The sequence below is a fragment of the Eschrichtius robustus genome, chromosome 16, assembly GCF_028021215.1.
Source record: "Eschrichtius robustus isolate mEscRob2 chromosome 16, mEscRob2.pri, whole genome shotgun sequence".
In the NCBI taxonomy this organism is placed as follows: domain Eukaryota; kingdom Metazoa; phylum Chordata; class Mammalia; order Artiodactyla; family Eschrichtiidae; genus Eschrichtius; species Eschrichtius robustus.
In genome coordinates, this window is record NC_090839.1 from 15335931 (window position 1) to 15360519 (window position 24589).

Here is a 24589-nt window from a genome sequence, read left to right on the forward strand (position 1 = left end):
TCTACTACCCACATTCTTCTAGGGCTAGGTACATTCTATTACAACACAACCTCTAGTTCCATGCCTTAGTGTCATGATGCCAGAGAGCTGGTCCAGTGGGTGGTAAGAATATTGCTTAGAGCCATTCTTACACCAGGACAGATGGCAGCAACTTATGACACATAGAAATAACTGAGAACTGCCTAAATATACCCCACTAACTCCAAACTCAATGGATCCCCAACTCAACTTCCTTTTAGCTGGAGGCCAAAAATGCTAGCAGCCATTCCAATACCACCTGACCCAGGAGAAGAATGAGAGAGGGAAAGATGGAGTGGAAAGAGGAAGCAAGCTGATTGATTATGGTTAGAAGACCTTGCTTTCACAGATGATACAAATCATTTGACCATGTGAACATATTACCTGGGCCACTCCCAGTGTCTTAAAAGGGGTCTGTTCAAGTGAGGGGTCCTGATGCTTGAACTCCGTCAACTTTATGGTAGATCCATCTCTGAAAGGGCTCTTGCAGCTGCCACGTGGGAGGACAAACTACTCTGAGACAATCATGCTAAAAAGTCCTGTGTAGATGCTCTAGTCCGCAGCCCCAGAGAAGCTCTGCCTGAGAACCAGCATCAGTTTCCAGCCATGTGAATGAGCTCCCAATCCATCAGAGCCTCCAGATGACTGTGGCCCCAGCAACCATCTGACTGCAACCCTATGAAGACCCCAAGAGAGGACCACCAAACTGATTCCTTCCCATTTCCTCACCCACAAAATGGTGAGAAAAATAAAATGGTTGTTTTAAACTGCTAAGCTTGGGGAAATTTTATTTGCAGCAGTAGGTAGGTAATTGGAACAGCTGAGAAGGAAGTGGATGGAAGAGAAGAGGGAAGGAGGGGAGGGGAGGGGGAGAGGAAAGACATGGAGAAGTCTGGGGGAAGGAAAAAAGGAGTCCCCAAAAGACTGGGCAAGATAAGAGGGCACCAGGCTTGAGAAGGGAGCCCTACAGCAGGAGAAGCCCCATAGCACACCAAAACCTGGACACTGCTTTTGAATAAACTCATTGTTTGCTCTGACTTCAATCAAAAGTTTCTAAAGAGAGTCTGGGATCCACTTACTAGTTGAGTAAGACCTTTCCTCTCCTCATCTCTCGGTTTCTCCCTCGTTAAAAAGGGCTGGTTAAACTGATAACTATTTCTGAAAATGCTGTTAGCAAACACCTACATTAGGGTCACTTAGGGTCACTTAGAGTGGGGAGGGGCTTGTCTAAAATGTGGGTCCTCCAGGTCTAGGAAATTGCCATCTCTAGGAGTAAAGCCCAGGAATCTTCAAGTACTGCCAAGTGATTTTATCAGAACCTGAGGATTGAATGATATTTAAGAACCAATCCATCAGTGGGAAAAAAAAAAATTAGAGGCTTAACAAGTTTATTGGTGCCTGCTCCTGGTATAGAAGGACATCAGGAGAAAATGTTAGAATCATTGAAAGTTGGGGAGGATCAGGGCAGGGTTGGGCTGAAGACCCCCAAAACACTGCTAATTTGGCAGTTTTGCAGAGTGACCATCTAGCCAAGTGGTCCTCGTGTGTGGTGTCTCCCACATTCACATCGCTCTTGCCTCCACACCTCTGTCCTCCTGGGAAGCCTGTTCCAGTCCTGTGCATCCTTGTGATGCAGGCCAAATTACCAACAAGTCATCAATGGTGTGCATCCTGCGGGGAGAGCACTTCTCTGGGAATAAAGAGATTGAAATACGAGTCTCAACTTTGCCCCTGGTTGAGTGTATGACCTGATTGGGACAGGGTAGGGTGAAGGGATGCTCCTCTCAGGAGCTGTTTCCCATCCATATGAAGGTGGTGGACTAATAATGTCAAAGAGTACTTCTAAATTTGAGAAAATATGGTAGCTCAGGAACACTGCCGAATCTGATAAGCAACTGGTTTGAGAGACACAGAGAGCCAACTATGGGACTTGAGCATCTGTGGATTTTTGTACCTGTGGGCCCCATGAATATCAAGGGATGACTGTATTTGAAAACAACTAGAGAAAAATGACTCATCACATACAGGGGACTAATAATACAATTAATGGCTGACCTCTCATCAGAAACAACAGAGGCCAGCAGGCATTGGAATAACATATTCAAAGCTCTGAAAGAAAAATACCACAACTATCAAACAAGAATTCTATATTCAGAGAAACTGTCCTCCAAAAATAAAGGCAACCAACCATATATACAACACAAACTAGTATCTCTAATGTATAAAGAACTCTCAAAACCCAGCAGTTTATACAAACAATTCAATCAGAAAATGGGCAAAAGACATAAACAAATATTTCACCTAAAATTATACATAGGTGAAAAATAAACATATGAAGAGATGTTCAACATCATTGGCCATCAGGGAAATTAGAACTACAGTGAGACATCACTACACAGCTATTAAAATCGCTAAAATAATAAAAAGTGACAATAGCAAATGTTAACAAGGATGCAGAGAAACTGGATCACTCATACAGTACTGTTGGGAATGTGAAATGGTACAGCTGCTATGGAAAACAGTTAGTCAGTTTTCTCATAAAACTAAACATGCAATTACCATAAAACCTAGAAATTGTACTCTTGGGCATTTAACCCAGAGAAATGAAAACTTATATTCACACAAGAACCTGTACATAAATGTTCATAGTAGTTTCATTCATAATAGCCAAATATAGCCCAGGTGTCCTTCAGCAGATGAATGGTTAAACAAACTGTGGTCCATCCATGGAGAAATACTCAGCAACACAAAGAAATGAACTAATGATGCATGTAACAACTCGGATGACCCTCCAGGGATTTATGGTGAGTTTAACAAGAGCCAATTCTAAAGGATTAAATATGTGTGATTTATATCCATTTATATCACATTTTGAAATGACAAAATTTTAGAAATGGAGAACAGATTAGTAGTTGGTAGGGGCAATGGATTGGGGGGCAGGAGGAGTTAGGAAGAAGAGAAGTGTGATATAAAAGGGCAGCATTAGGGATCCTTATACTAATAGAACTGTGCGGTACTTTGACTGTAGTGGTGGATACACAAATCTACATGCGTGATAAAATCACATAGAACTAAGTACATGCGCGTGCACGCACACACACAAATGGGTACAAGTAAAACGAAAATCTGAATGAGATCAGTGGGTTGTTTCAAGTCAGTATCCCAGTTGTGATATTGTACTATAGTTTTTCAAAATATTACTATTGAGGGGAACTGGGTAAAGGGTAATATTTACAACTGCATGTGAATCTACAATTATCTCAATAAAAATTTCAGTTAAAGAAAATAAAGGCAGAGATTTCCCTGGTGGCGCAGTGGTTAAGAATCCGCCTGCCAATGCAGGGGACACGGGTTCAAGCCCTGGTCCGGGAAGATCCCACATGCCACGGAGCAACTAAGCCCGTGCACCGCAACTACTGAGCCTGAGCTCTAGAGCCCGTGAGCCACAACTACTGAAGCCCGCCCACATAGAGCCCAGACTCCGCAACAAAAGAAGCCACCGCGATGAGAAGCCCGTGCACCACAACTAGAGAAAGCCCACGAGCATCAGTGAAGACCCAACGCAGACAAATAAGTAAAATAAATAAATAAATAAATAAATAAATAAATAAATAAATTTATTAAAAAACAGAAAGAAAAGGTAAAATGATTACTTTCCCTTATAAATGGGAGAACTGAGAGAATTTGATGCTACCAGACCTGATCCTTAAGGCTGAAAGGAGGTGACACTACATGGGAACTTGGATCTGCAGAAAAGAATGAAGAATATCAGAATTGATAAATATGCAGGTAAATATAAAAGTGTGGGGGGCTTCCCTGGTGGTGCAGTGGTTGAGAATCTGCCTGCCAATGCAGGGGACTCGGGTTCGAGCCCTGGTCCGGGAAGATCCCACATGCCGCAGAGCAACTAAGCCCGTGCGCCACAACTACTGAGCCTGCGTGCCGCAACTACTGAAGCCTGCGCGCCTAGAGCCCGTGCTCCACAACGAGAGAAGCCACCGCAATGAGAAGACCACGCACTGCAACGAAGAGTAGCCCCCGCTCGCCGCAACTAGAGAAAGCCCGAGCACAGTAACGAAGACCCAACACAGCCAAAAGTAAATTAAAAAAAAAAAAAAGTGTGTATGTGCTCTTCTCTTAATTTCTTTAAAAAGGATAAGATTGTTTAAAGCGATAGTTATAACACTGTATTGTTAGGTTTAAAACATACATAAATGTAAGATATATTGCAAAAGCACAAAAGATGGGAGCCAGGAAATGGAGCTATACTGGTACAAAATTGCTATATTTTACCGGAATTAGGTCAATAGATACACATCCAATTCTATATCTCACCCTAAGCCCAGGATCTCTAAGATCTCTCTGCCACCCCAAACACAACTCTATTATGAGTTTCTTTCTTCCTCTACCAGACTCCATTTCCAGAAAGAATAAAGCCCAGAAGTGAACAGGCATTGAGTTCATGGAGAATTGATGGTCTCTCTGGGGTATGAAAAGTGATGGAGGGGAGTGTCCTCTCTGAGGGGCAGAGATCCTTGGCAGGGTAGTGGTAGAATGATACAGTATAATGGTTTAACAAAGGCTTGGGTCAGAGAAACGTAAGTTAAATCCCAGTCTGGCCAATTATGAACTGAATAAACTTGGGCATGTCTCATAACCTCCCTGGGTCATGGTTTCCTCATCTGTGAAAAAGGCAAAACAATAAAATCTGAGCCATAGAGTTTTTGTGAAGATCATACAAGATGATTTATGTAATGTGCATAGCATACTGCCTGGTATGTAAGAGACGTTTCATAAACAGAAAACATTAGTATTAGAACAAACAGTGCAAAATGCAGGCCTTGCTTCATGATGTCAACTACTCAGATGCAAACCTTATAGGGTTACAGCTCCCAGGAAAAGCGTCAGCCTGGAGCTGTGGCAACTTCTTATGTCTCATGGAGAATTTTGGGCTCCTGAGTTCTAGAGATATTTTCTCCCCTTCTCTGAAGACCCTATTTATATTCAAGCTCTTTGGCAAAAAATACTAAAAATTATCCTCTGCTAAAAATTCCACTTGTCTTTCTGAAGACATAAATTGACTCTGCTCTTAAAAGTGATCAAGCTCATCTTCCCCCTCTGGTCATTTATTTTGAACATAAATAAGGTGAAAATAGAAATAAACTCTCCTGGTATATGTGTGTTTATGGTAAACGTATTTGTTATACGTACAAGCGAGTCTTCTCTCTAAGTCCCCGTTTCTCTGTTTTGTTTATTATGTTGGGATGATAACAATATCTATCCCAAGGACTTTTCGTAAGAATGTAATGAGTCAAGGCAGAAAATTCCCTGACACGTAGCTGGTACTCAAGTGATGTTAGTCTCCTTCCACCTTCTAGAAAAGAGAAACATAATATGGAGGTTATAATCTGAATGGGGAGACTTTACTTTTTCAAAATTCCACCCTTATTTACTTCCCCTATCCCTACACTACCCAAAATCATCAGGTCTCAAGTCAAAAGTAATTTAATTAATTATTTACACACGCACATACACACACACACATACACACAGTTGGCATAGGGTTCGTAAGACTCCTTTTTTATATTAGAGACAGATACTACCAAATATTTATTCAAAATAGTTGTAGAGATCAATGAAATGATAGGAAGTTAATATAAGATTTACTATGTCATCAGAAGTAATCAATTAATTTTTTTATTTTTTATTTTTATTTAAGTTGATTAGTAAGACTCCTTTGATGAGTATAAGTACTAGGTAGCTAGCAAGAGCTTCCTGCTAGCTTCTCTAATGTGCTTTTAATAAATCTTACACTAGCCCTCCATCTTCTGGAATTACGGTAAGCATGAGGCCCAAATCACCTGAGGAAGGGCCAAGTTACTGAGTCACAGGCAGAGATCTCCCAGGGCAACCTGGTACAGAGTGCCTGTTTGGGAAAGGCCAGTGCCTCGCACTTGTTCAGCCAAGTAAGTGCAGGCACACCTCATTAAGCACCGCTCTCACTTTGTGGAGTTCATATCATGCTGCCAATGTTGGAAATATTTTTATAATTAAAAAGTGTTTATATTCATAACTCCTTTTTGGGGGGGGGCAGAAAAACAACATGGGTTTATTTTAAGGCAAGTACAACAATTAAGACCACACAGGTCTTAATTAAGACAAACACAGGTCAAGTTAAATTTTTAATGTTTTTTTTTTTTCTTTTAGGAATGCTGGGGGAGGAACCTACTATACAACACCATCACACTTTGTAAATAAAAAGTATCAGATACTTGACTTCTTTATCCGCCAACTTCAACAAAAAATAAATTATTTTCTTGTTTTGTAAAAGACCTACAACTGGGAAAAGAATTATATCTCATAATTGTACAGGGGGGAAACCCCACATAGGTTTCTTGAATTTTCACTTTGGCAGCTAGAAATGGTCGGGCAAGATGAGAAATGATCCAGTGAACTCAACTTTAAATATTATATTAATAGCTCTGAAAAACAACAAAAAAATAGCCTGATTACAAATCCACACATTTGTACAGCACGGTTAGAGAAATTTAAAATGACACACAGCACATACATAATCTATAGAGACCCCCATAGGTCTATGGAGGTCTCTACAGAGAGTCATTACTGGGTCGCTACGGGATTTGGTCCATAAGTTATAATTTTTGAAACCCCGAGTGGAGCAGTGAACACAGCCATCCTGGAAGGGGAGGGGGATTTTAAAATCATTATTCATTTCGTTGGGCCGCGTCCCTGTACTGGGGCCTCTTGGGATCTCAGAAACGGGGCGGCGAATTAAAGTCACCTGCAGCTTCGCAGAGGGCTGAGGCTGGCGCGCGCGCTCTCTCTGCTCCCGGGTCTGCGGAAAAAGCGGTGGGCAAGTTTGGGTTCTTTCTGCGTCTCTGCAGCCTGAACTGTTTGAGAGGGTCGCGTCTGCTAGGCGAAGCCGGAGCGGGCCAGGGCGGAGGAGGGCCGGGGCAGCTGACTATTTCGTGCAGTTATAGGAATACGGAGCTGCGTGGCGGTAGAGAGAAGGCGTAGATCTGCAGGGCGGCTCGCGTTGCTGCTCACCTGGGGGGTTCCCCGAGCGTCGAGTCCTCAATCCCCAGCCGGTGGGAGTTGAACATCTCCCTGACGTCAGGGAAAGTCTGCTGCTGGGCTGCGAACGTGTGGCCGGAGAGGTGGTTCAGGTCCCCGCTGTGGTTCAGATACCAGGACGCCGCCTGGGCCGCGGCGCCGGCTGGGGCTGGGGACCCGGCGGGGGCGGCGGCGCCTGCGGGTGGTGGTGGCCGTGATGCGAGTGGTGATGGCCGCCGGCGGCGAGTTTGAGGGCGCTCAGGGGCCATGTGGGGCCGCTCGGGTGGTCCGAGAGGGCCTCGTCCAGCGCGGGGGGCGGGGACGCCCATGTGCGCCGGCCGCTCGGCCCCGGTGTACAGGCTCCTGGAGCGCACGCTGCACTGGTAGCCCCCGGCGCCTGCAGCCTCCAGGCCCTGCGCGCACTGCTGGCCGTCGGCAGCGGGCGGCGCGGCGCGGCGGCGTAGGGCAGAGCCAGCGGCGGCACCACCAGGCCCGCGCGCCCGGCCTATATTCATAACTCTTATGCAGGGATTCCTAACCTTGGCACTATTGACATTTGAGGGCAGATAATTCTTTCTGGTGAGGATGTCCTGTGCATTGCAGAACGTTTAACAGCATCCCTGGCCTCTACCAGTAGGTGTCACCCCTCTCCTAAGTTGTGTCACTCAAAAATGTCTCTAGACACTGTCCCTAAGGGGCCAGGATTGCTCCCACCCAGATGAAAACTGCTTTTCTGATATATATATATATATATTTTTGGCCGGGCCGTGCTGCGTGTGTTCCTGACCAGGGATCGAACCCGGGCCCGTGGCAGTGAAAGCACAGAGTCCTAACCACTGGACCACCAGGGAATTCCCGAAAACTGCTTTTCTGAATTACGTATTAAAAGGCCAATTCTCACTCTAGAAGAGGGAGCACTGTAGTAAAGCTCTCAGCCAAGGGCACCCATAGGCAATCCTGCCTTTCTTCTGCCTGAATGGCAAATGTCAGTCTGTACTTCCTGGGAGCCTCCTTCTGCTATTATTTTGGTTTCTGATGAACTGATTTGACCTCCTAAGAGAGCTAAGGAAAGAATACCAGGAATAATGCTGGTAGACCCACCAAAGTGCAAAAGGAGATGTACCCACAGAGATGTGGAAATGCAGGCTTTGGAGGAGCCTTCAAGGAAATAAAGTGAAAATCTGCAGGCGATGAGAGGGTTGACCAACCATTGTGTGAACTATAGTTGGGAGAAGCAGTGGCCAAGGAGTGAGGATTGTGGCTGCAGAGGATTTAAAAAGAAGGAAGAGTTACCACTAATGTGCAAAGCTGGGTAACACATTTGTGTAGAGACCAAGTGTGGTGCTGATCCAGTTAACACTCCTGTTTCCAAAAAGGCATCATGCCACACACACACACACACACACACACACACACGCACCTGCAAGTGGCATATGCCTGTTGCACATTTCCAATGTATGAAGCATTTGTTTATTCATTGAACACTTGCACCAGTTCTGGGAAATATGCTAAGCCAGCATAATTAATCTCAATTTATAGCTGAGAAAACTGAGGCTCAGAGAGGTTAAATGACTTGCCCACATCAGGAACACCTGGACCCAAAAGCACAACCTCAGACTTTGAATCTGAGGCTCACTAAAATCCCACCAAAGCATACTGGCTTTGTCTTCCAAAAGATCACATCTCTGGAGGATCCGAGAAAGCAGGTAGGTGGGGAATGTGCTGGGCCCTGGTGATTGGGGTGATTCTCTAGACAGAATGGTTCTCTAAACCAAAAAAAGTTGGGTCCTCCTTCTACACAGTAATGTGTGTGTTGTTCCCACGATTCTTTGGGAGCCCCCAGATGCCGGGGAGGCAGCATCTAAGACTATGCCTGGCATGCTGTGGGAACTCAGTAAGTGTTTGTTGAATGAATGAGTGATACAAGGTTATTGGAGCTGAACAGACAAGGGTCCCAGTCCTGGTTCTGAAATTCACTATTCATGTGATAATGGTCAAGGTAGCTTAAACTCTCCTCACTTACAAAATGGGGGTTCTAAGCCTTGCAGGGATCCTGTGTGGATTCAAGGGAGGTAATGAATGAAGAGTATTTTAAATCGTGCTTGGAAAGGTAGAGGCACTCAACAAATGGTAGCTGCCGTTTTATTATTGTTTAAGGGGCTCACACCATGAAGTGTAGTACTGTGGCCTTTGATACATTCTGATCAGATAAGGCCAAAGGAGAAAAACAGAGCTGTGCTTTGGATGGACACTCTTGTTCCAAGGGTGGACCAGCCTCATGAACAGCAGAAGTTAGGGATGAAAGAGCTGGATGTGGGATCAGGCTCCTCCTCCTCGGTCCCCTTCCTCCCTAAAATGCCAACCCCAGGCCGGGCCACTTGCTGGGTGGCGCCATGCAGCTCTGGGTCTCTCTCTGACTTCTCCTGCTTTTCACCTTCTGCCAAGGGCTTCGATCAGAATTAAGACAAGGTTGGTATGGAACATGGGAGCTCCAAGAATAGCCTGGGAATAGGGCCAGGGACCCAGCAGCACAAAGAAAGTCTTGGCCCAACACCTTCTAGCGTGATATTAGGAAAGGAATTTCACCTCTCTGACCTTAGTTTCTTCATGTAAAGTTGGAAGTCCTAATATCTACTTTGAAGAGTAATTGCAAGGATAAAGCTATTCACATAACAGGAACATAAAAGGAGAGTTCAAGAAACTTGTAATCCTGCCTCAGAGGATCTCATGGCATTTTTTTCCCCATTAACAAATATTTACTGAGAACTCAGAGCCAAGCCTGTGTTAGGTATGTAGACTGCAGAAAAGAGTATGATGAGATCCCCGTTCTCAGAGTCTTCTTGGTGAAGGAAGGGAAAGAGTGATTGAGGGCAGCTCCTGTTTATTGATGCTTTTCTATTTATCAAGCTTTTCCTTGGTTACCTCTCACCCTTCAGTAAGCCTAAAATGTGTGTATTACATGCCCATTTACAGTGAAGGAAATTGAGTGCCAAAGATACAGGTGATTTGTCCAGGCTCACACAGCTAGAAAATGATGGAGTCAAGTTTCAACCCTGCTCTCAGATTCAAGTAATTCTAAAAGGGGTAGAGCTTTCTGGGTATCGCTGGATCATAATTTATTTAAGCAAGTCTTCTCTGATTAAATGTTGAGATTGTTTATGGTTTCTCAATATAATAAGTAATGTTGCAAGTAAATCAGTGTGAGCATTTCTGACTGTTTAGTTAGGATAGATTATAAGAAGTGGAACCTCTAGGTCAAAGAGGACATGCATTTTAAAAGCTTTCAATACATAATACCTTCTATTAAAATTCCCATAATTGCCACTTATGAAACACTTATGATATGCCAGGAACCAAGTTAAGTGCTTTACATACATGATCTCATTTAATATTTCCACCAGCCTAAAGAGGAAGATTCTGTTAATATCTGTATCTTATAAATGAGGAAGTTGAAAGTCAGGAAGTTAAATTACTGGCCCCAAATAGCAAACTGGCAGGAGTGAAGCTGGTGTTTGAATCAAAGTGTGACTCTAGGACCCATATTCTTTTTTTTTTTTTTTTAATTTGTTTATTTTTGGCTGCGTTGGGTCTTCGCTTCTGTGCGAGGGCTTTCTCTAGTTGTGGCAAGCGGGGGCCACTCTTCATCGCGGTGCACGGGCCTCTCACTATCGCGGCCTCTCGTTGCGGAGCACAGGCTCCAGATGCGCAGGCTCAGTAGTTGTGGCTCACGGGCCCCGTCGCTCCGCGGCATGTGGGATCTTCCCAGACCAGGGCTCGAACCCGCGTCCCCTGCATTGGCAGGCGGATTCTCAACCACTGCGCCACCAGGGAAGCCCCTAGGACCCATGTTCTTAATCAGTTTGCAATCATTAAAGTTCAGCTCTGCTGAGCAGCCCAGCCTTAGCTTACCTCTCCATCCCATAAAATCCCCTAACATCTCCGTATGGGCCTGCTTCTACCTTTTCATGGTCATATTTTGTGGGCTCTTGAAAGTTGGGATCTTGCCTTACACATTTCTACATCGAGCCAAGGAAAGTGATGTGTACAAAGTAAATACTCCACAAGTACCTGCTGAGTAGTTTCGTAGAAATTACACCGTGGAGGAAAGGAGGGACCCAGGATTTATTGGGTTGGCCAAAAAGTTCGTTCGGGTTATTGTGCCCGAGGTCAGAAAACCTGAACGAACTTTTTGGCCAACCACTATTTTGCAGGGTTTTGTTTTTTGTTTTTTGTTTTAATTATCTATCTATCTATCTATCTATTTATTTATTTATTTATTCTTGGCTGCGTTGGGTCTTCGTTGCTGTGCGCGGGCTTTCTCTAGTTGCGGTGAGCGGGGGCTACTCTTCGTTGCGGAGCACGGGCTCTAGGCGAGCGGGCATCAGTAGTTGTGGCACTCGGGCTCAGTAGTTGTGCCTCACGGTCTCTAGAGCGCAGGCTCAGTAATTGTGGCACATGGGTTTAGCTGCTCCGAGGCATGTGGGATCTTCCCGAACCAGGGCTCGAACCCGTGTCCCCTGCATTGGCAGGCAGATTCTTAACCACTGCGCCACCAGGGAAGACCTGTGCTACTGTTTCTTGGCTGCTCCTCCCTTGTCTCTGCATCCCCTCCCTTCCCTGATTAGCAACTGTTTGAACCTGCCCTTTGGGTCTCAGGGAAGGTCATGGAGGCTGGAGTCTGTCCCCTACAAACAAGGAACGGGGGAAACAGAGAGGCTTCCATGCCCAAGAGCCCCTACAGGGTCCTTCTCAGTTTCATTACGTGTGCACTCCCTATGGCATTTCAGGGAAGGCCATGGCAGCCACATGGCACCCACATTTTCATTTAGCCCTGTGCCCCATAAATTAGGTAGCCGGTCCTGTCTGTGGATTAGATAATAGCACAGTGTCAATGTTAATTTACTGAATTTGATTATTGTACTGTGGTTATTTAAGAGAATGCCTTTATTTCAGGAACTTCACTGAAGTACCTAGGATGTCTGCAACACACTTTCACATGCTTTAGAAAAACATAATATATGGTGTGTGTGTGTGGAGAGAGAGAGAGAAAGAAAGATGAAAGTAAATGTGGTAAAATGTAAGCATTTGATGAATGTGGGTAAAGAGTATGCAGGAAATCTTGGCACTATTCTTACAACTTTTCTTTAAGTCTGAAGTCATGTCAAAATTAAAAGTTGAAAGAATAAATCAAGCATAAAAAAGGAAAAAGTCAAGGAGAAATCACTGCAACCACATCAGAGCTACTAGGAGAGTGGGATACGGTGTCCCATGAAACCATAGGCAAATGGAAAACAAATAACAGGGAAACCTTACAAGTGTACCACAGCTGAACCAGCTGAGACCGATGGAAAACTGTCCTTGTGATAAGCATGAACATGTCTAGCTTGTACATTAATATGTTGAGAGGTTAATGCTATTTCAAACCAGAGTCTCTGGCCCTACAACAGAGATCATGAGTGAGCCAATCTAGAAAATTCTATGCTCCAAATCACTCAGCCCGCCCAGGCATCTGCCCCAGAGTCTGTGTATATTGCTACCTGGAGGTTGGTTAGAGGGGGTCCTGTGGGCACCATCCAGGCCACTTGGAGCTCCGCCTGTGGAGTGAGGTACCAACCTTCCATCAGTGTGGGGTTGTTGTTTTCAGACTGATCGCAAAGGGCGGCTGCCTTCCATTGTCTATTCCCCTGGTAGTGCCAAGAGTCTAACCATAATCCTAAGCCTAACCCTAGCCCATAATAAACCACAGACTTTGGATCGTTCATCTGGTGAAAAATCCCCAGAGGGCTGTCCAAGATGTGAGGGCTGCAAATAATGGGGTTTCAGTAGCTCTAGAGGGTCCCATCTTTTTATGTAATGAACTCACCCCAATAAACCCGGTTTGGCTGGGCCCTGGGCTTCTTTGGGGTTGATATCCCAGCCGTGGGGGGTATGCAGAGACTTCTGGGTCTAGGACCTCTATGCTCTGCGGGCAGGGCCTACTAATGCTATGCTGTTCTGTGGCTCAGGGGGGCGCTGCAGCTCCCACCAAGTACCATCTTTAAGGGCTAAACAAACCAGACCCTCACCAACAGATTGCAGCACTGAATGGAGAGCTAACGAGTTGTCAGCCATCACTCTGTTTTCCTCACCCTCACAGTTTTGCCATGAACTTGTAGTAGAATGATCAACTGGGTAAACGTGATCATGGGGGAAGAAGGGGAGTATTTGTTGTGTTTGCAGTATGATTATTTCACGAGTTAGTTTTTGGAAGCTGCATCAATGGACAGGACAAATGGAACCACACAGCAGTCACAGGAGCCATCATAGCTGGTGCAGCCCTAGCTCCCGGGGCATTAGGGCTGGCAGTTTGGGGGTCTATTACTAGATGAAGAGGCAAAAAAAAGTCATTTCTCCTATGTCCTGTTGGGTAGCGTAACTCCTCTCCCTGCTCCACGTTGCTCCCAGAGTCTATTCTTAATATAACCGCCAGAAGGATCTTTTCCAAACATAAGTCAGATGACATCATCGCTCTGCTCACACCCCTCCTATGGCTCCTAAATTCCTCAGAATAAAAGGCAAAGTCCTTGTAGTGACCACAGGGCCCCCCATGATCTGTGCCCGCACTACTTCTCTGACTGCATCTCCCTTCGTGCTCCTGACCCCTCAGCACTCCAGCCATGATCCTCAAGCACTCTGACCTCAGGTCCTTAGCCCTAGAAGTTTCCTTGGTCTGGACAGCTCTTCCCATGGATTCCGTGTGGCTCATGTCCTTCTTCACTCAGCTCATGACTTGAATGACACGTTAGGAAAGACCTTCCCTGAATAACCTCTGCAAAGCAACAACCCTCTACCTCTTATCCCATCCCCTGGACACACTAGTCCTCTTACCCAACTTTATAGTTCGCCATAATCTTTCTATCACCTGACACGTTAAACCTGTGTTGGTTCATTCATTTAGTGACTATTTCCCCCACCCTACACATGCACGCGCACACACATACGCACACACCTCCCTCCTTGATGTCAAATCCCCACCACCTAGAACAGAACACATGGTAAGTGCTCAAAAAAGGTTTCCTGAATGAGGAATGCCTCTGCTTACGCTGTTCCTCGGGCAGGGCTGTCCTCTACTGGTCTGGCTTTAGAACTTCATTTTTCAAGCTCCGGCTCCCTCATGTGTAACTTCCTATTATGCCTCCAATCACCAACCTGCACTTTGCTGAAGAACAGATGTTTGTTTCTACGGGGTTTTACCGTACACAGCCCTCTGGACTGGAGATGGGGTTTAGAGGCAACAGTGAGGCAGCGTGTTGCTGGAGATGGGAGAAAGTAAGCGCAGGAAGAGACCCTGCCCTGAGCTCCGGAGAGGCAGCAGTTTACCAAGTTTCTGGCCCTGGGAGCCGTCCTTCTAGCCCAAACTAGCATGGCTGCGGTCTGGCTACAGAACACATAGCCCATCAAGATGCTGTCTGCACACAGGCTCCTGGAAAGGAGGAGAGCGTTTTGCAGCATGGTGCTGATGGAAGAAATAGTGGCACGCATACAAAGGCATACCTGTGCCATCCCTGAGTTAGGCAAGGCCCTGCCCAGGGCTCTCTTTCAGAAGGCAGAGCTGGGGAAAGCAAGGAGAAAGTGGAAGGGGTGGTACCCACACATTTAGTCCCTAACGACTCTACCCAGCCTATCACTTTGTTTTTGCTTAGAAGGGTTGGGGAGACTGGAGCCTGGACAGGGAGAGATTGGAAAAGGGAGAGCTAGGAGAAAAGCGATCCTGCCACCCACCTACCTCCAAAGGGAGCCTTGTGCAGCGAGCACCCCCATTCTCATGCGGGAGACTCGTTCCCACGTACCCCCAGGGGGATGGGTGGACAGCCAGGTTCTTTGCTGGCTCATGGCCTGGGGCAGAGACCACCAGGAGGATGAGAAAGATAAGGCTGGCCAAACACCAAGCCACCCAGCTTTCTGTCTCCACACAATCCCACTCAATCTGCCTTGACCTCTCACATTCCACGGTGGGTGGAGGAGCAGGGAAGGGCATAAACCATGTCCTGGGGGGCCAGAGTCTCTGCCATTACTTCTTTGCTTTACCTCCTCCTCACCCCAAAGGCTAGGCATCCCCTCCCCACCTCAGGGATTAACGTGAAAAATCACTGCAGTAGAACCGGCATGGGACTCTGGTGTCATCAGATGACTCAGGTTCAAATCTAAGCCTGTAAAAGGTTGAAAGCAACCTAAATAGTCACCAGTGTAAGTGTGGTTAAATAAACTTCGTACATCCAAACAATGGAATACTATACAGCCAGAGAAATGAATGAAGAAACTTTTATGCTGTGAGTGATCTTCAAGATACATGAAGTGAAAAAAGCCAAGTACAACACAATGTGTATAGTGTACTACAATTATGTAAAAAGGTGGGCTAGATGAGAATTTTATATCTACATGTCCCTGGAGAGATGGAGATAGATGATAGAGAGAAGAGGAATAGAGAGGAAGAGGGGCGGTGAGGAGAGGGAGAGAAAAAGTAGGCATAGAAAGAAGGGAGAGAAGGGGGGAATAAAGAGAGGGGATACAGAGAGAAGAAAGGATAGAGGGAGTGAGCTGGAGCTCTATCTTGCGAAGAAGACACAAGAAACTGATGGCATTCGTTTCCTCTGTAGAAAAAACTGAGTGGCTGCAGGTGCAGGAAGAGGGTCAAGGGTGAGGGTCAAGGGTGAGTACGCATGTTTCACTGCGTACTCTTTTTTTACCTTTTGAATTTTGATCCATGTGAATATTATTTATACAAAATAATGGTTTGATTTTTAAAAAGCAGCTACAACGAAGGACCCTGGCTTTGCCACCTTCTTTCTGTGTGGCCCCAAGCAAGTAATTTGGTGGAGTCCCAGTCTGTAACACAGGACTGTCATCAACTAATTTGAAGGTTGTTTTGGGGATCCAGAAGATCTCACAAGCGAATCTCCCAGCCCTGTGTCTGGCACACAGTACGTGCTGCTGCTGTTGTCAGAACCCCCAGCAACGAATCCCAGTGACTTTGGAAGGATTCCAGCATCTCTCTGAGCCCCAGTTCTCTCCTCCAAAACCCTGGGAGAATAACCAACAACCGCATAGGGCTGCTGGGCGGATTCACCCAGGGAAGTGCCAGCGCACACAGATGAGCCCTGAGTTTATGTTCATTGTGTCAGAGCTGATCTCAGACTTTGTGCCTGGATGATCTGGTTGCACCCCGTACCCCCATGCCCCCACCTCCACCCAGAGTCGCGGGAGGAATGGGCCAGAATAATAAGAACAGAGGCCACAGCCCCATTGGTGCTGGAAGTGGTCACTTTATTGGTTGTAAAAGAAGCAGCTGTGGCCGCTCAGGAGGGAGCACAGAGGCCAGGAAGGGAGGAGGGCAGCTGGGCTGGAGCCAGACAGGGCCAGGCAGACACTTCCACTCCCCCACTCCTCAGGCTGGTGGCTGGAGGTGGAGGAAGAAAATCACAATAATACCGTCAACAACAGTATCCATGATACTGGACAAGAGTGCCTGCAGCTTAAATTCTGGGCCAAAGCTCCCCCTACCCCATCACATCCCCCCCTTAGCTCTCTACCCCCGCCCCCAGGAAAGCCTCACCGTCTTGAGGCCCTGGGGCTCTGCCTGCACTTTTCGGAAGGTCCTAGACTCATCTCTTCTGCTTCTGACCATCCCTGGACACACCTGGGTATACCATGGTCCCCACTGACCATTGTGACCTTCCTGAGGGGCCACTGTCATTTATGTCCCTAAGAATCCTTCCACCACTAGGAAGTTCCACCGTGCCCCTATTCCTTTGGTTAAGCTGGGTTAGCTGATCAAAAAGATCTTATTTATCCCATTTTATAAGCAAAATATTTGCAGTTCAGGGAGGTGAAAAAGGCTAGTTAAGTGTCAGAGCTAAAATCTGAACCCAGGTCTTCCTGACTGCAAAGCCAGCCCATGCAGCTGACACTGATGGAGGCAAGAGGCAGAGAGTTCTGGTCCCTGGGGAGACCGTGGTTCTCTCTCAGGCACTGAATTAACAACCTTGGGGCCTTGGGCACATCCTCCCCTCTCTCTGGGTCTCAGTCTTCACATCTGGGCAATAGGTTTCATCACTGACCTGCCAGTCCCTTGGCTGAGAGCTTATCAAAAGTATTGCACGATCAACAATGAGATTTCAACCAAAGGGCCCTTCCAGGTTCTTGCTTGTCCGGGTCCCTCTGTCTGAAACAGCCTCCCCACTGCTGTACTTCACCAGACTACTGACCTTTCATTCATCCTTCAGGATTGGCTCAGGGTCCCTTCTGGGAAGCCTGGTCCCTCCTTTCCCCACCCTGACCTGGGTGAGGCTTTCCTCTTCTATGTCCCCGTCACACCCAGCCCTTCCCTCCATTGCAACAACGACTACAGGCACTGGGGGCGTCTGTCCATCTGTCTGCCTCAGCCACTGGGCTGCAAGCTTGGTGAGGAAGGGCGGTGGTCACCTTCCGTCCCAGAACCTGGCACAGAGCTGGCGGTACAGTGCTGGATCCTGCAATGGCCTGACGATGCACGTTCTTTGGTTTTGCTTCTCTTTATTTTCTTACACTTGCTTTATGACTTGATATTGTTTTATTTTTAATTATATGTGGGGAAAGAGAGGCTCCACAATCTTTTCCTTCCAGCGTCAGAACCCCTCGAGGTGGCTGAATGTAGCCCTGCCTGCCACAGAATAGGTGCTCAACACACTTGAAAGGGGCATTTGAGAAACTGAACTGAAATTAACTGATCTCTACCAGCCCTGTCCTGAAAAGCCAAGCTTTTTGGCGAGTACAGATCAATTCTTCTGCTTCGCACTGGCCTATGCAAAGAGCTTCCTACTTCCCCAACCCATCCAGCCACCACCCGCCCCGCCCCCCCCCCCCCCCCCCAGACACAGCTGCTCCTCCAGCCGCTGACTTATTAACGTGGGTGTTTAGGGGAAAAGGAGTAAATCTTCTCACAGCCCAATTCATCAGCAAATACTGTCCCATCCACCTTCACATAGGTCCCAAACGCAGCCACTTATGTCACCTGGTCCATCATCTCCCACCTGGCCTCTTGCAGGATCCTCCTCGCTGGTCTCCCTGCTTCTTCCACTGCCCAATAGGGCCTCCACACAGCACCCTCAGCAATCTTTGCAAATCTAAGTCAGAGCGTGTCCATCCCCAAGGGCCCGACATCTCTGGGTCAAGACCATGGGTCAAGACCAAAGTCCTTACACGGTCTATCAGGTCCCTCCGCTTACCGCCTACCTCTCGGGCCCTCTCCTCTATTGCCCTCTCCTTGATCACCAGGCTCCAGCCTTCTGGCTTTTCCTGAAACTCACCAGGGAGGCTACTGCATTACACCTGCTGCCCCCTCGGCCTGTAACATTCTCCCTGATATGCTCGCGGCCCCCTCCATCATTTCCATCAAGTCTGTTCGTATGCTGCCTTCTGGGAGGTCCCATGAAAAAACTGCACTACTGCTCCCTGCCGCCCCCCATCCCCGCTCCTTATCACCACTCTGTTTTCTTTTTCTCCAGGCCACTTATTTCCTGCTAACATTTCACAGAGTATACCTGCATATTTATTTTGTTTATCGTTCACTAGCGCATAAAACCATCAGAGAGAAATTTGTGTCTGATTTGTTCACACATGGAGCATCTCCAGCACCTAGAGCAGCGCTGGGCACGTGACGGACGCTCAGTGAATCTGCTGAGTGGATGAAAGTAAATCAAAGGACAGAGCAGGGAACAGCAGTGTGTTAGCTCAGGTTCTCCTTTTCAGCCTGCAGGTGTCATCACATCTGGGCATCAGTGCACCCCTCCCCCCAGGCCACCTACCTCAGAAGACAGGTGTGACACAGGACACTTTCCCGCAACCATTGTGGCAGCATTTCAACAGACCAGGACACTGGCTGTCCACCTGGCACTGGTCCAGGCAGAGGCCGAGCTGGGGGAAGGCGATGTCCACCTGAGGGCAGGAACCCTTCTTTTCTGGGTGGAAAAAGGGGTGGGGGGTGGGCAGAGGGGAAGCAGGGAGCTGAACCCGTCTCCACAGCACGACCACCCACCTGGATTCACAAACAAGAGAGCTGCCTGCCTAAGTGGATCTTGGGGGCTGGAGTGGATCTCAGGGGACCTTGGGAGATCACCTGCAACCTCCCTTCCTTCTGCTCTCTCCCTGAGTGGTTTGGGATCATAGGGCCCTAGTTTGAGTCCCAGATCTGCCTTTTCCTAACTATGTGACCTGGGGCCAGAGATCTCCCAGAGCCCTGTGTCTTCAGGTGTCACATGAGATCTGTGCTGCCCACATCGTGGGGCTGCTGTGGAAGCAGTGGAGGCAACAGACATCTATTCCTTCTCCCTGCACAAAGTCCTTGTAATAAGAATAATAATGAGTAAGGACAGCAGTTAACACTTAGCTGCTTCTATGTGCCAGGCATTATCCTAAGCATTTGACGTATATTAACTCATCTAATCCTCACGATAATCCTAAAACAGGGTGCGAGGAACTGTTACTATTTCCTCATGTTGCAGATGAGGAAACTGAGGTACCAAGAAGTTAAGTAATTTGCCTAAGGTCATACAGGGTAGAGACAGGATTTGAACCCAGGAATCTGGCTTCAGGTCTGTGTAACATGCACTCTGCTGCTTTGTAAGCTGTAAAGTGCAGTGCACGTGTGAGGGGTTACACACCCACAATCTCTTCACTCACTCCCATCTATTCACTCCCAGTTACCACCAACTAGTACCAAGGCTCCCATACAACCTCACTCATCCACACCCAGACAAGCATTCTTCCACTAACACACACACAAACAGATAACACCACAGAGATGTGCTGATTACAAAGCCCTTAGTGTAAATTCATTTTCTCCTTTAAGCCTCCACATCAACTCTCTCTTCTGTAGGGGTTATTTCTACCCTGCTCCTACTACAGAGGAGGAATATTAGACCCAGAGATGTGAAGGCATCACCCAACAGCACACTGCTGATCATAAGTAAAACCAAGACCTGAGCCCAACCTTCCAATGTCCATACACACACACACACACACACACACACACACACACCCTGTGCTCCACTTCCAGGGTCAAGGAGAAGGGAGCTGGCTCAATACCCAGAAGCCCCAGGAGCAAGCCCAGCCAAATGTCAAACGGGCACAGAGCTGGGTGATGAGCTGCAGGGGACAGGAGGGGCTGCCTTCCTGGCACAAAGACACCCTTTCCCTTGAGAAGGGCAGGAGCTCTCAGTACCGAGCTGCCCCCAGACAGAAGGGCATCGGGAGTGGGGTACTCACAAAACAAGCCACTGTGTGTGGAGGGTCTACTCTCTCCTGAGACATTTCACATGTATGATTTCATTTAGCCTCATGTCGACCCTACAGTATCTGGGATTCTCATCCCATTTTGCCAGCGAGAAAGCAGAGGCTCAGAGAGGTAAAGCGACTTGCTCAGGACCCACAACCAGCAGATGATGGCACAACTGGGATTCTAGCTCAGGAGGCCCTCTGGTCCTGTCCCTCTTCCTGCCTCAGTCTGTCCATCTGAGACCAGGGAGCAGCAGAGACCCCCCCTAACGGCAGAGACTCCACTTTTTTCCATCCCCCTCTCTCAGCTGCCTGTCTGCCATCCTCCTTTCTCTCCCAGTGTCCTCCTCTCCTTCCAGTCCTCCTCCCTCTGGTCCAGATTAGAGGCCCCTAGACCCAGAAGCCCCCTGATGGGCCTGTCCTCCCTCCACCTCCCACCTCCCTGCTCACGAGTGACTGAATCTCCAATTACAAACCTTCCCGGCCCCTGTGGGCAACTTCAGAGAAATCACAAGGTGGGAGCATCACAGAGGTTTTTTTTCTGGATAAAGACAAGTGATCCCAGCACCTTGGGATCCAAGTCATATCCCTTCTTCTAGTCCTCAGTCTTTCCCTCTGAAAAATGAGAAGCTTGGATTCCACAGCTTCCTGCTCTGATAGGAGCCCCCATGGCCTGCTGGACAGTCTTGAGCTCCAGCAAGTACTTTTTATGACAGGCCAGTTTCACACACTTTCTCTCTCTCACTCAATCCTTAGAGTGGAAGAGAGTGTTTTAAAGATGAAGAAGAGGGAGGGGTGCTCTGGGAGGGGTCCTGACATTCTTCAAACCACTCAGGCAGAAAGGAACTCCCTGTGTTATGACTCCTGCCCAGCCAGAGATGGCAATGTGACCTTGGACAAGAACCCTTCTCTCTTTTGTAGCTCACATCCACATCTTTAAGATGGGCTGGGTGCTCTCCTAAACCTGGAAAGTCTCCATCTGGACAGAGGAATTCGGGGAGTCCTGCCAGCAGGCGTCCCAAGTCCTTCCTCCTGGGTTGGGGGGGCCCCAGGGTAGGGACTCTGATAGGGAGAAGCGCCCCAGACCTTGGGGCCCAGCCCATCGGGCAGCCCTAGGCTGCCCCGCGGCTAAACCCAGCCAGGAGGAAAATCCGAACCAGCTCCCCTGATCTCAGAGAACAATGTTCCGGAACAACGGCCCCCGCGGTGCGTCCCGGAAGTCCGTCATGCCCCAGAGCATTGAATCCGGCTAGGAGTGGGGGACCTCCCTTCCCCCTGGCTGCACTTCAGCGACGCCTAGGTCTCACTCGAGCCACGGGAAGGAGAGCACGGGCTGATCTGGTTCCATCCGCCTCGACCTGGTCGGGGACCCCTGGGTCGGTCGCGCCCCAGATCCCGGAACAGAACTGGTCATCCCTCCTCCTCCCAACCCCCGCTGCCCCGCCCCGCCCCACCCCGCGTGGGTCCCCCGGGGTTACCATTGGGCATCTGGCAGACGGTGGCGCAGCCGGCCCGGCAGCACTTGAGATTGTCCGCGCATTCCCCATCCGAGAGGCACTCCTGCGTGCAATTCAGGTCCACCTCCAGCGCGGGGCACACGCCTGATTTCTCTGCTCCTGTGCCTGGGAGGCGGACGGGCAGTGGGGGACTCAGTCCCGCTCTCAGAGGATGCCCGCCTCCCGTCTGACGGCCCCAAATCTCAGTCTCCCTGGAATTCTGAGTCTCAGTCCCTGCTCCCCACACCCCACTACAGCCTCGAGAGAGCCCCACCTCCAGGGCCGGGGTCCCCGATACCTGGGACGACAGGAGTGACCAAACTCTTGGCCTCTGAGCCCTCAATTCTTAGGGGACCCCCGCACAACTAAGCGTCTAGGAGCTTCCCATGTCCAGGCAAAGGGTCCCCGCCTCTGGCCACTGAGTCTCCACTGTCAGCAAAGAGTCTTCCCATCTCCCCCCGCGCATATGTCAGCCTTCAGTGTCTCCCCACCTCCAGCACATTGGACCCCACATCTAAAGCTCCAAGGGTCACCACTTTTAGGCACCAGGGATCCCCGCATTTTAGTCTTCATGGGACTTCCCACTTCCACCCCGGGAATCCTCAATTCTCCGTCCCCAGAGAGGCTAGGCTTCTGCCGGGCTCCTTCCAGGCGCTCCTGGTTCGGTCCCTTTGGGCGCCAGGCCTCTCCCCGCCCCACTCACCTGTGACCGGGGGGAGGCCCAGCAGCAGGCCAAGGAGGAGGGCGGCGACGAGCAGACCGAGGCGGCAGCTAGGCATGGTGCTCGCCGGGGCGGGAGTGAGGCGCCGCCCGGAAGGGGGGATTTAACCGCTCGCCCGGGGGGCGTGGGGTAGGGGCGGGGCCGAAGCCGTGCGGGTAGAGGGCTCAGCGGACAAGGCAGGCGGGCCGGCTGCAGCCTCTTGCCATTTCACAATGCCCCAGGATCAGGTGTCACCCTGGCCCCAGTGGGAACCAGGAACCTAAGCTGCTTCCAGGCCGGTGCAGCTCGACCAGCTGCAGCTGGACCCTTGTCCACTCCTCCTTCCCCACCTCCCTCCTGGGGCCCGTGGGCAGGGCAGCGGGAGGCCGAAGGCTAGATCCAGGACTCCGGGGTTCCCATTCCCGGTAATGCCCGCTGCCGGTAAAGGAGGGGGAAAGGGCAGGACCCACAGGGAGGAAGGAGCCTGAGGATGAAGTGGTTGGATTTGGGGTCAGCAGGTCAGAGTGCAGATTGCTCTTTAGAGATTCATGGTGGAGCTGCTGTGTAGGGATACAGAGCACATAGTAGGAGCTGCAGGAAAAATTATTCATGAATGCACCGACTGGACACAAGAAACTGAGGCCAAAGAAGGTGAAACACCTATTAACATCTAGAGCCATTTCTTGTGTGTTTCTCCCTCCCTCTCTTTTCCACACCAGCACTGTCTCAGGGCTCACTGTGTGCAGCTCTGTGTTCAGTGTCTCAGGGAGTCACGGATCTTCCCAGACACCTGTGAACAGACGGATATTGTTGTCATCAGCTGTGCCTGACAGATGGACTGGATGTGCAGAGGGGGTACCCTGCCACCCAAGGTCCCATGAGAAGCTGTAGAGACAAGGTTGGATCCCAAGTCTCCATCCCTCCAAGCCCTCATTTTTTCCATTCCATCATAAATGTACGTTCTTCGTGACACATCTAGGGCACACAGTTGGTGTAGAGAAAGTAATTAAAGGAGACTTCGGCCCTGGCCTTGGGGTGACAGGGTCTGGGTTTGACTCCCACCCACTTCCACCATCTGCCGGCTGAGGGACCTTGAATGAATCACTTCCCTGTTCTGAGCTGCCACACTGTCATCTCCAAAGATGTGTGAGTGGTCCAAAGATGGTGTCTCCTGTTAGAAAGGAGACTGCTGAGTATACACCAAGCTTTAACGTGCAGGCTGGTAAAGGCCAAAACGCAGTTACCCAGCAAGAAGTGCCTGCAAACTTCCTTCCTGATCCAAAATCTGAGGTCAGTAAGCTCCAGGAGGTCTTTGCTGATGGAGGGTACAAGGGGTCGGGGGCAACGACCATTGGGATGACAGGTGAGTAGGAACTGGTGACAGACGTACATCCAGCCACTGTCCCCACAGATGGGTCCCAGGGGAAAGAGGCTGAGAATGCCTCCCCACTTCCCATGTTCAGCCTGGGGACTGGAGACAGGTCCTGGTTGAGAGGGGCCAGGGCTGTTTACTCTGGGCACAGGGAACAGTCAACAGCCATGTCGCAGGAGCCAGGTAGGGGTGCAGCCCAGGGCGGCTCCTGGAACTCAGTCTAGGGCAGCAGAGGACACTTTGATGAGCAAATGGTCTTAGCCTGTGGACCCAGCTGCCTACTGGACCTTCAGCCTCAGGCACTGCTCTCCACAGCCTTCTTCTGGCACCTAGCCAGCTCCCCAAGCCAGGAAACTACCCGACCTCACCCCTCCCCAGCCCTCTTGGGCTCTCCTGGTGATTGACTCTCTCTGACAGAAGTGGGGATTAGTCTGAGGCCAAGAGGATGGGGCGGGGCACACGGATGGAGGATGAAGTTTCATAGGCCAATGATGTTTAGAAAGTTTCATAGGCCAATGATGTTTAGCTTTTGTGATGCTAGCCTGTGCGCTAGGTATATTCATATAGTTTGCTTCTACATAAAATGTAAAAAGGGCAGAGGCTTTAAAACCAAATACATTCAGATCCAAATCAGGGGTT

At 48.9% G+C, this 24589-nt stretch overlaps 1 protein-coding gene across 1 annotated transcript; it reads right to left on the reverse strand.

Moving 5' to 3' along the window:
• Window positions 1-16374: 16374 nt before the first annotated feature.
• LOC137749667 (WAP four-disulfide core domain protein 2) lies at window positions 16375-22676 on the reverse strand. The gene is made up of 4 exons (XM_068523845.1): window positions 22582-22676; window positions 21861-22004; window positions 18915-19067; window positions 16375-16528 (listed from the first exon to the last, which is right to left on the reverse strand). The coding sequence occupies exons 1-3, from the start codon at window positions 22655-22657 to the stop codon at window positions 18916-18918; spliced, it is 372 nt and encodes a 123-aa protein (XP_068379946.1). The 5' UTR covers window positions 22658-22676; the 3' UTR covers window positions 16375-16528; window position 18915.
• Between the last annotated feature and the right edge of the window lie 1913 nt (window positions 22677-24589).

Excerpts from the sequence above, each read along its gene's own strand:
- LOC137749667 (XM_068523845.1), bottom strand. The coding sequence starts at position 22,657 with ATGCCTAGCTGCCGCCTCGGTCTGCTCGTCGCCGCCCTCCTCCTTGGC. Across the intron at positions 22,005-22,581 it reads GGGCCTCCCCCCGGTCACAG|GCACAGGAGCAGAGAAATCA; the intron begins GTGAGTGGGGCG and ends TCCGCCTCCCAG. Across the intron at positions 19,068-21,860 it reads CGTCTGCCAGATGCCCAATG|AAAAGAAGGGTTCCTGCCCT; the intron begins GTAACCCCGGGG and ends TTTTCCACCCAG.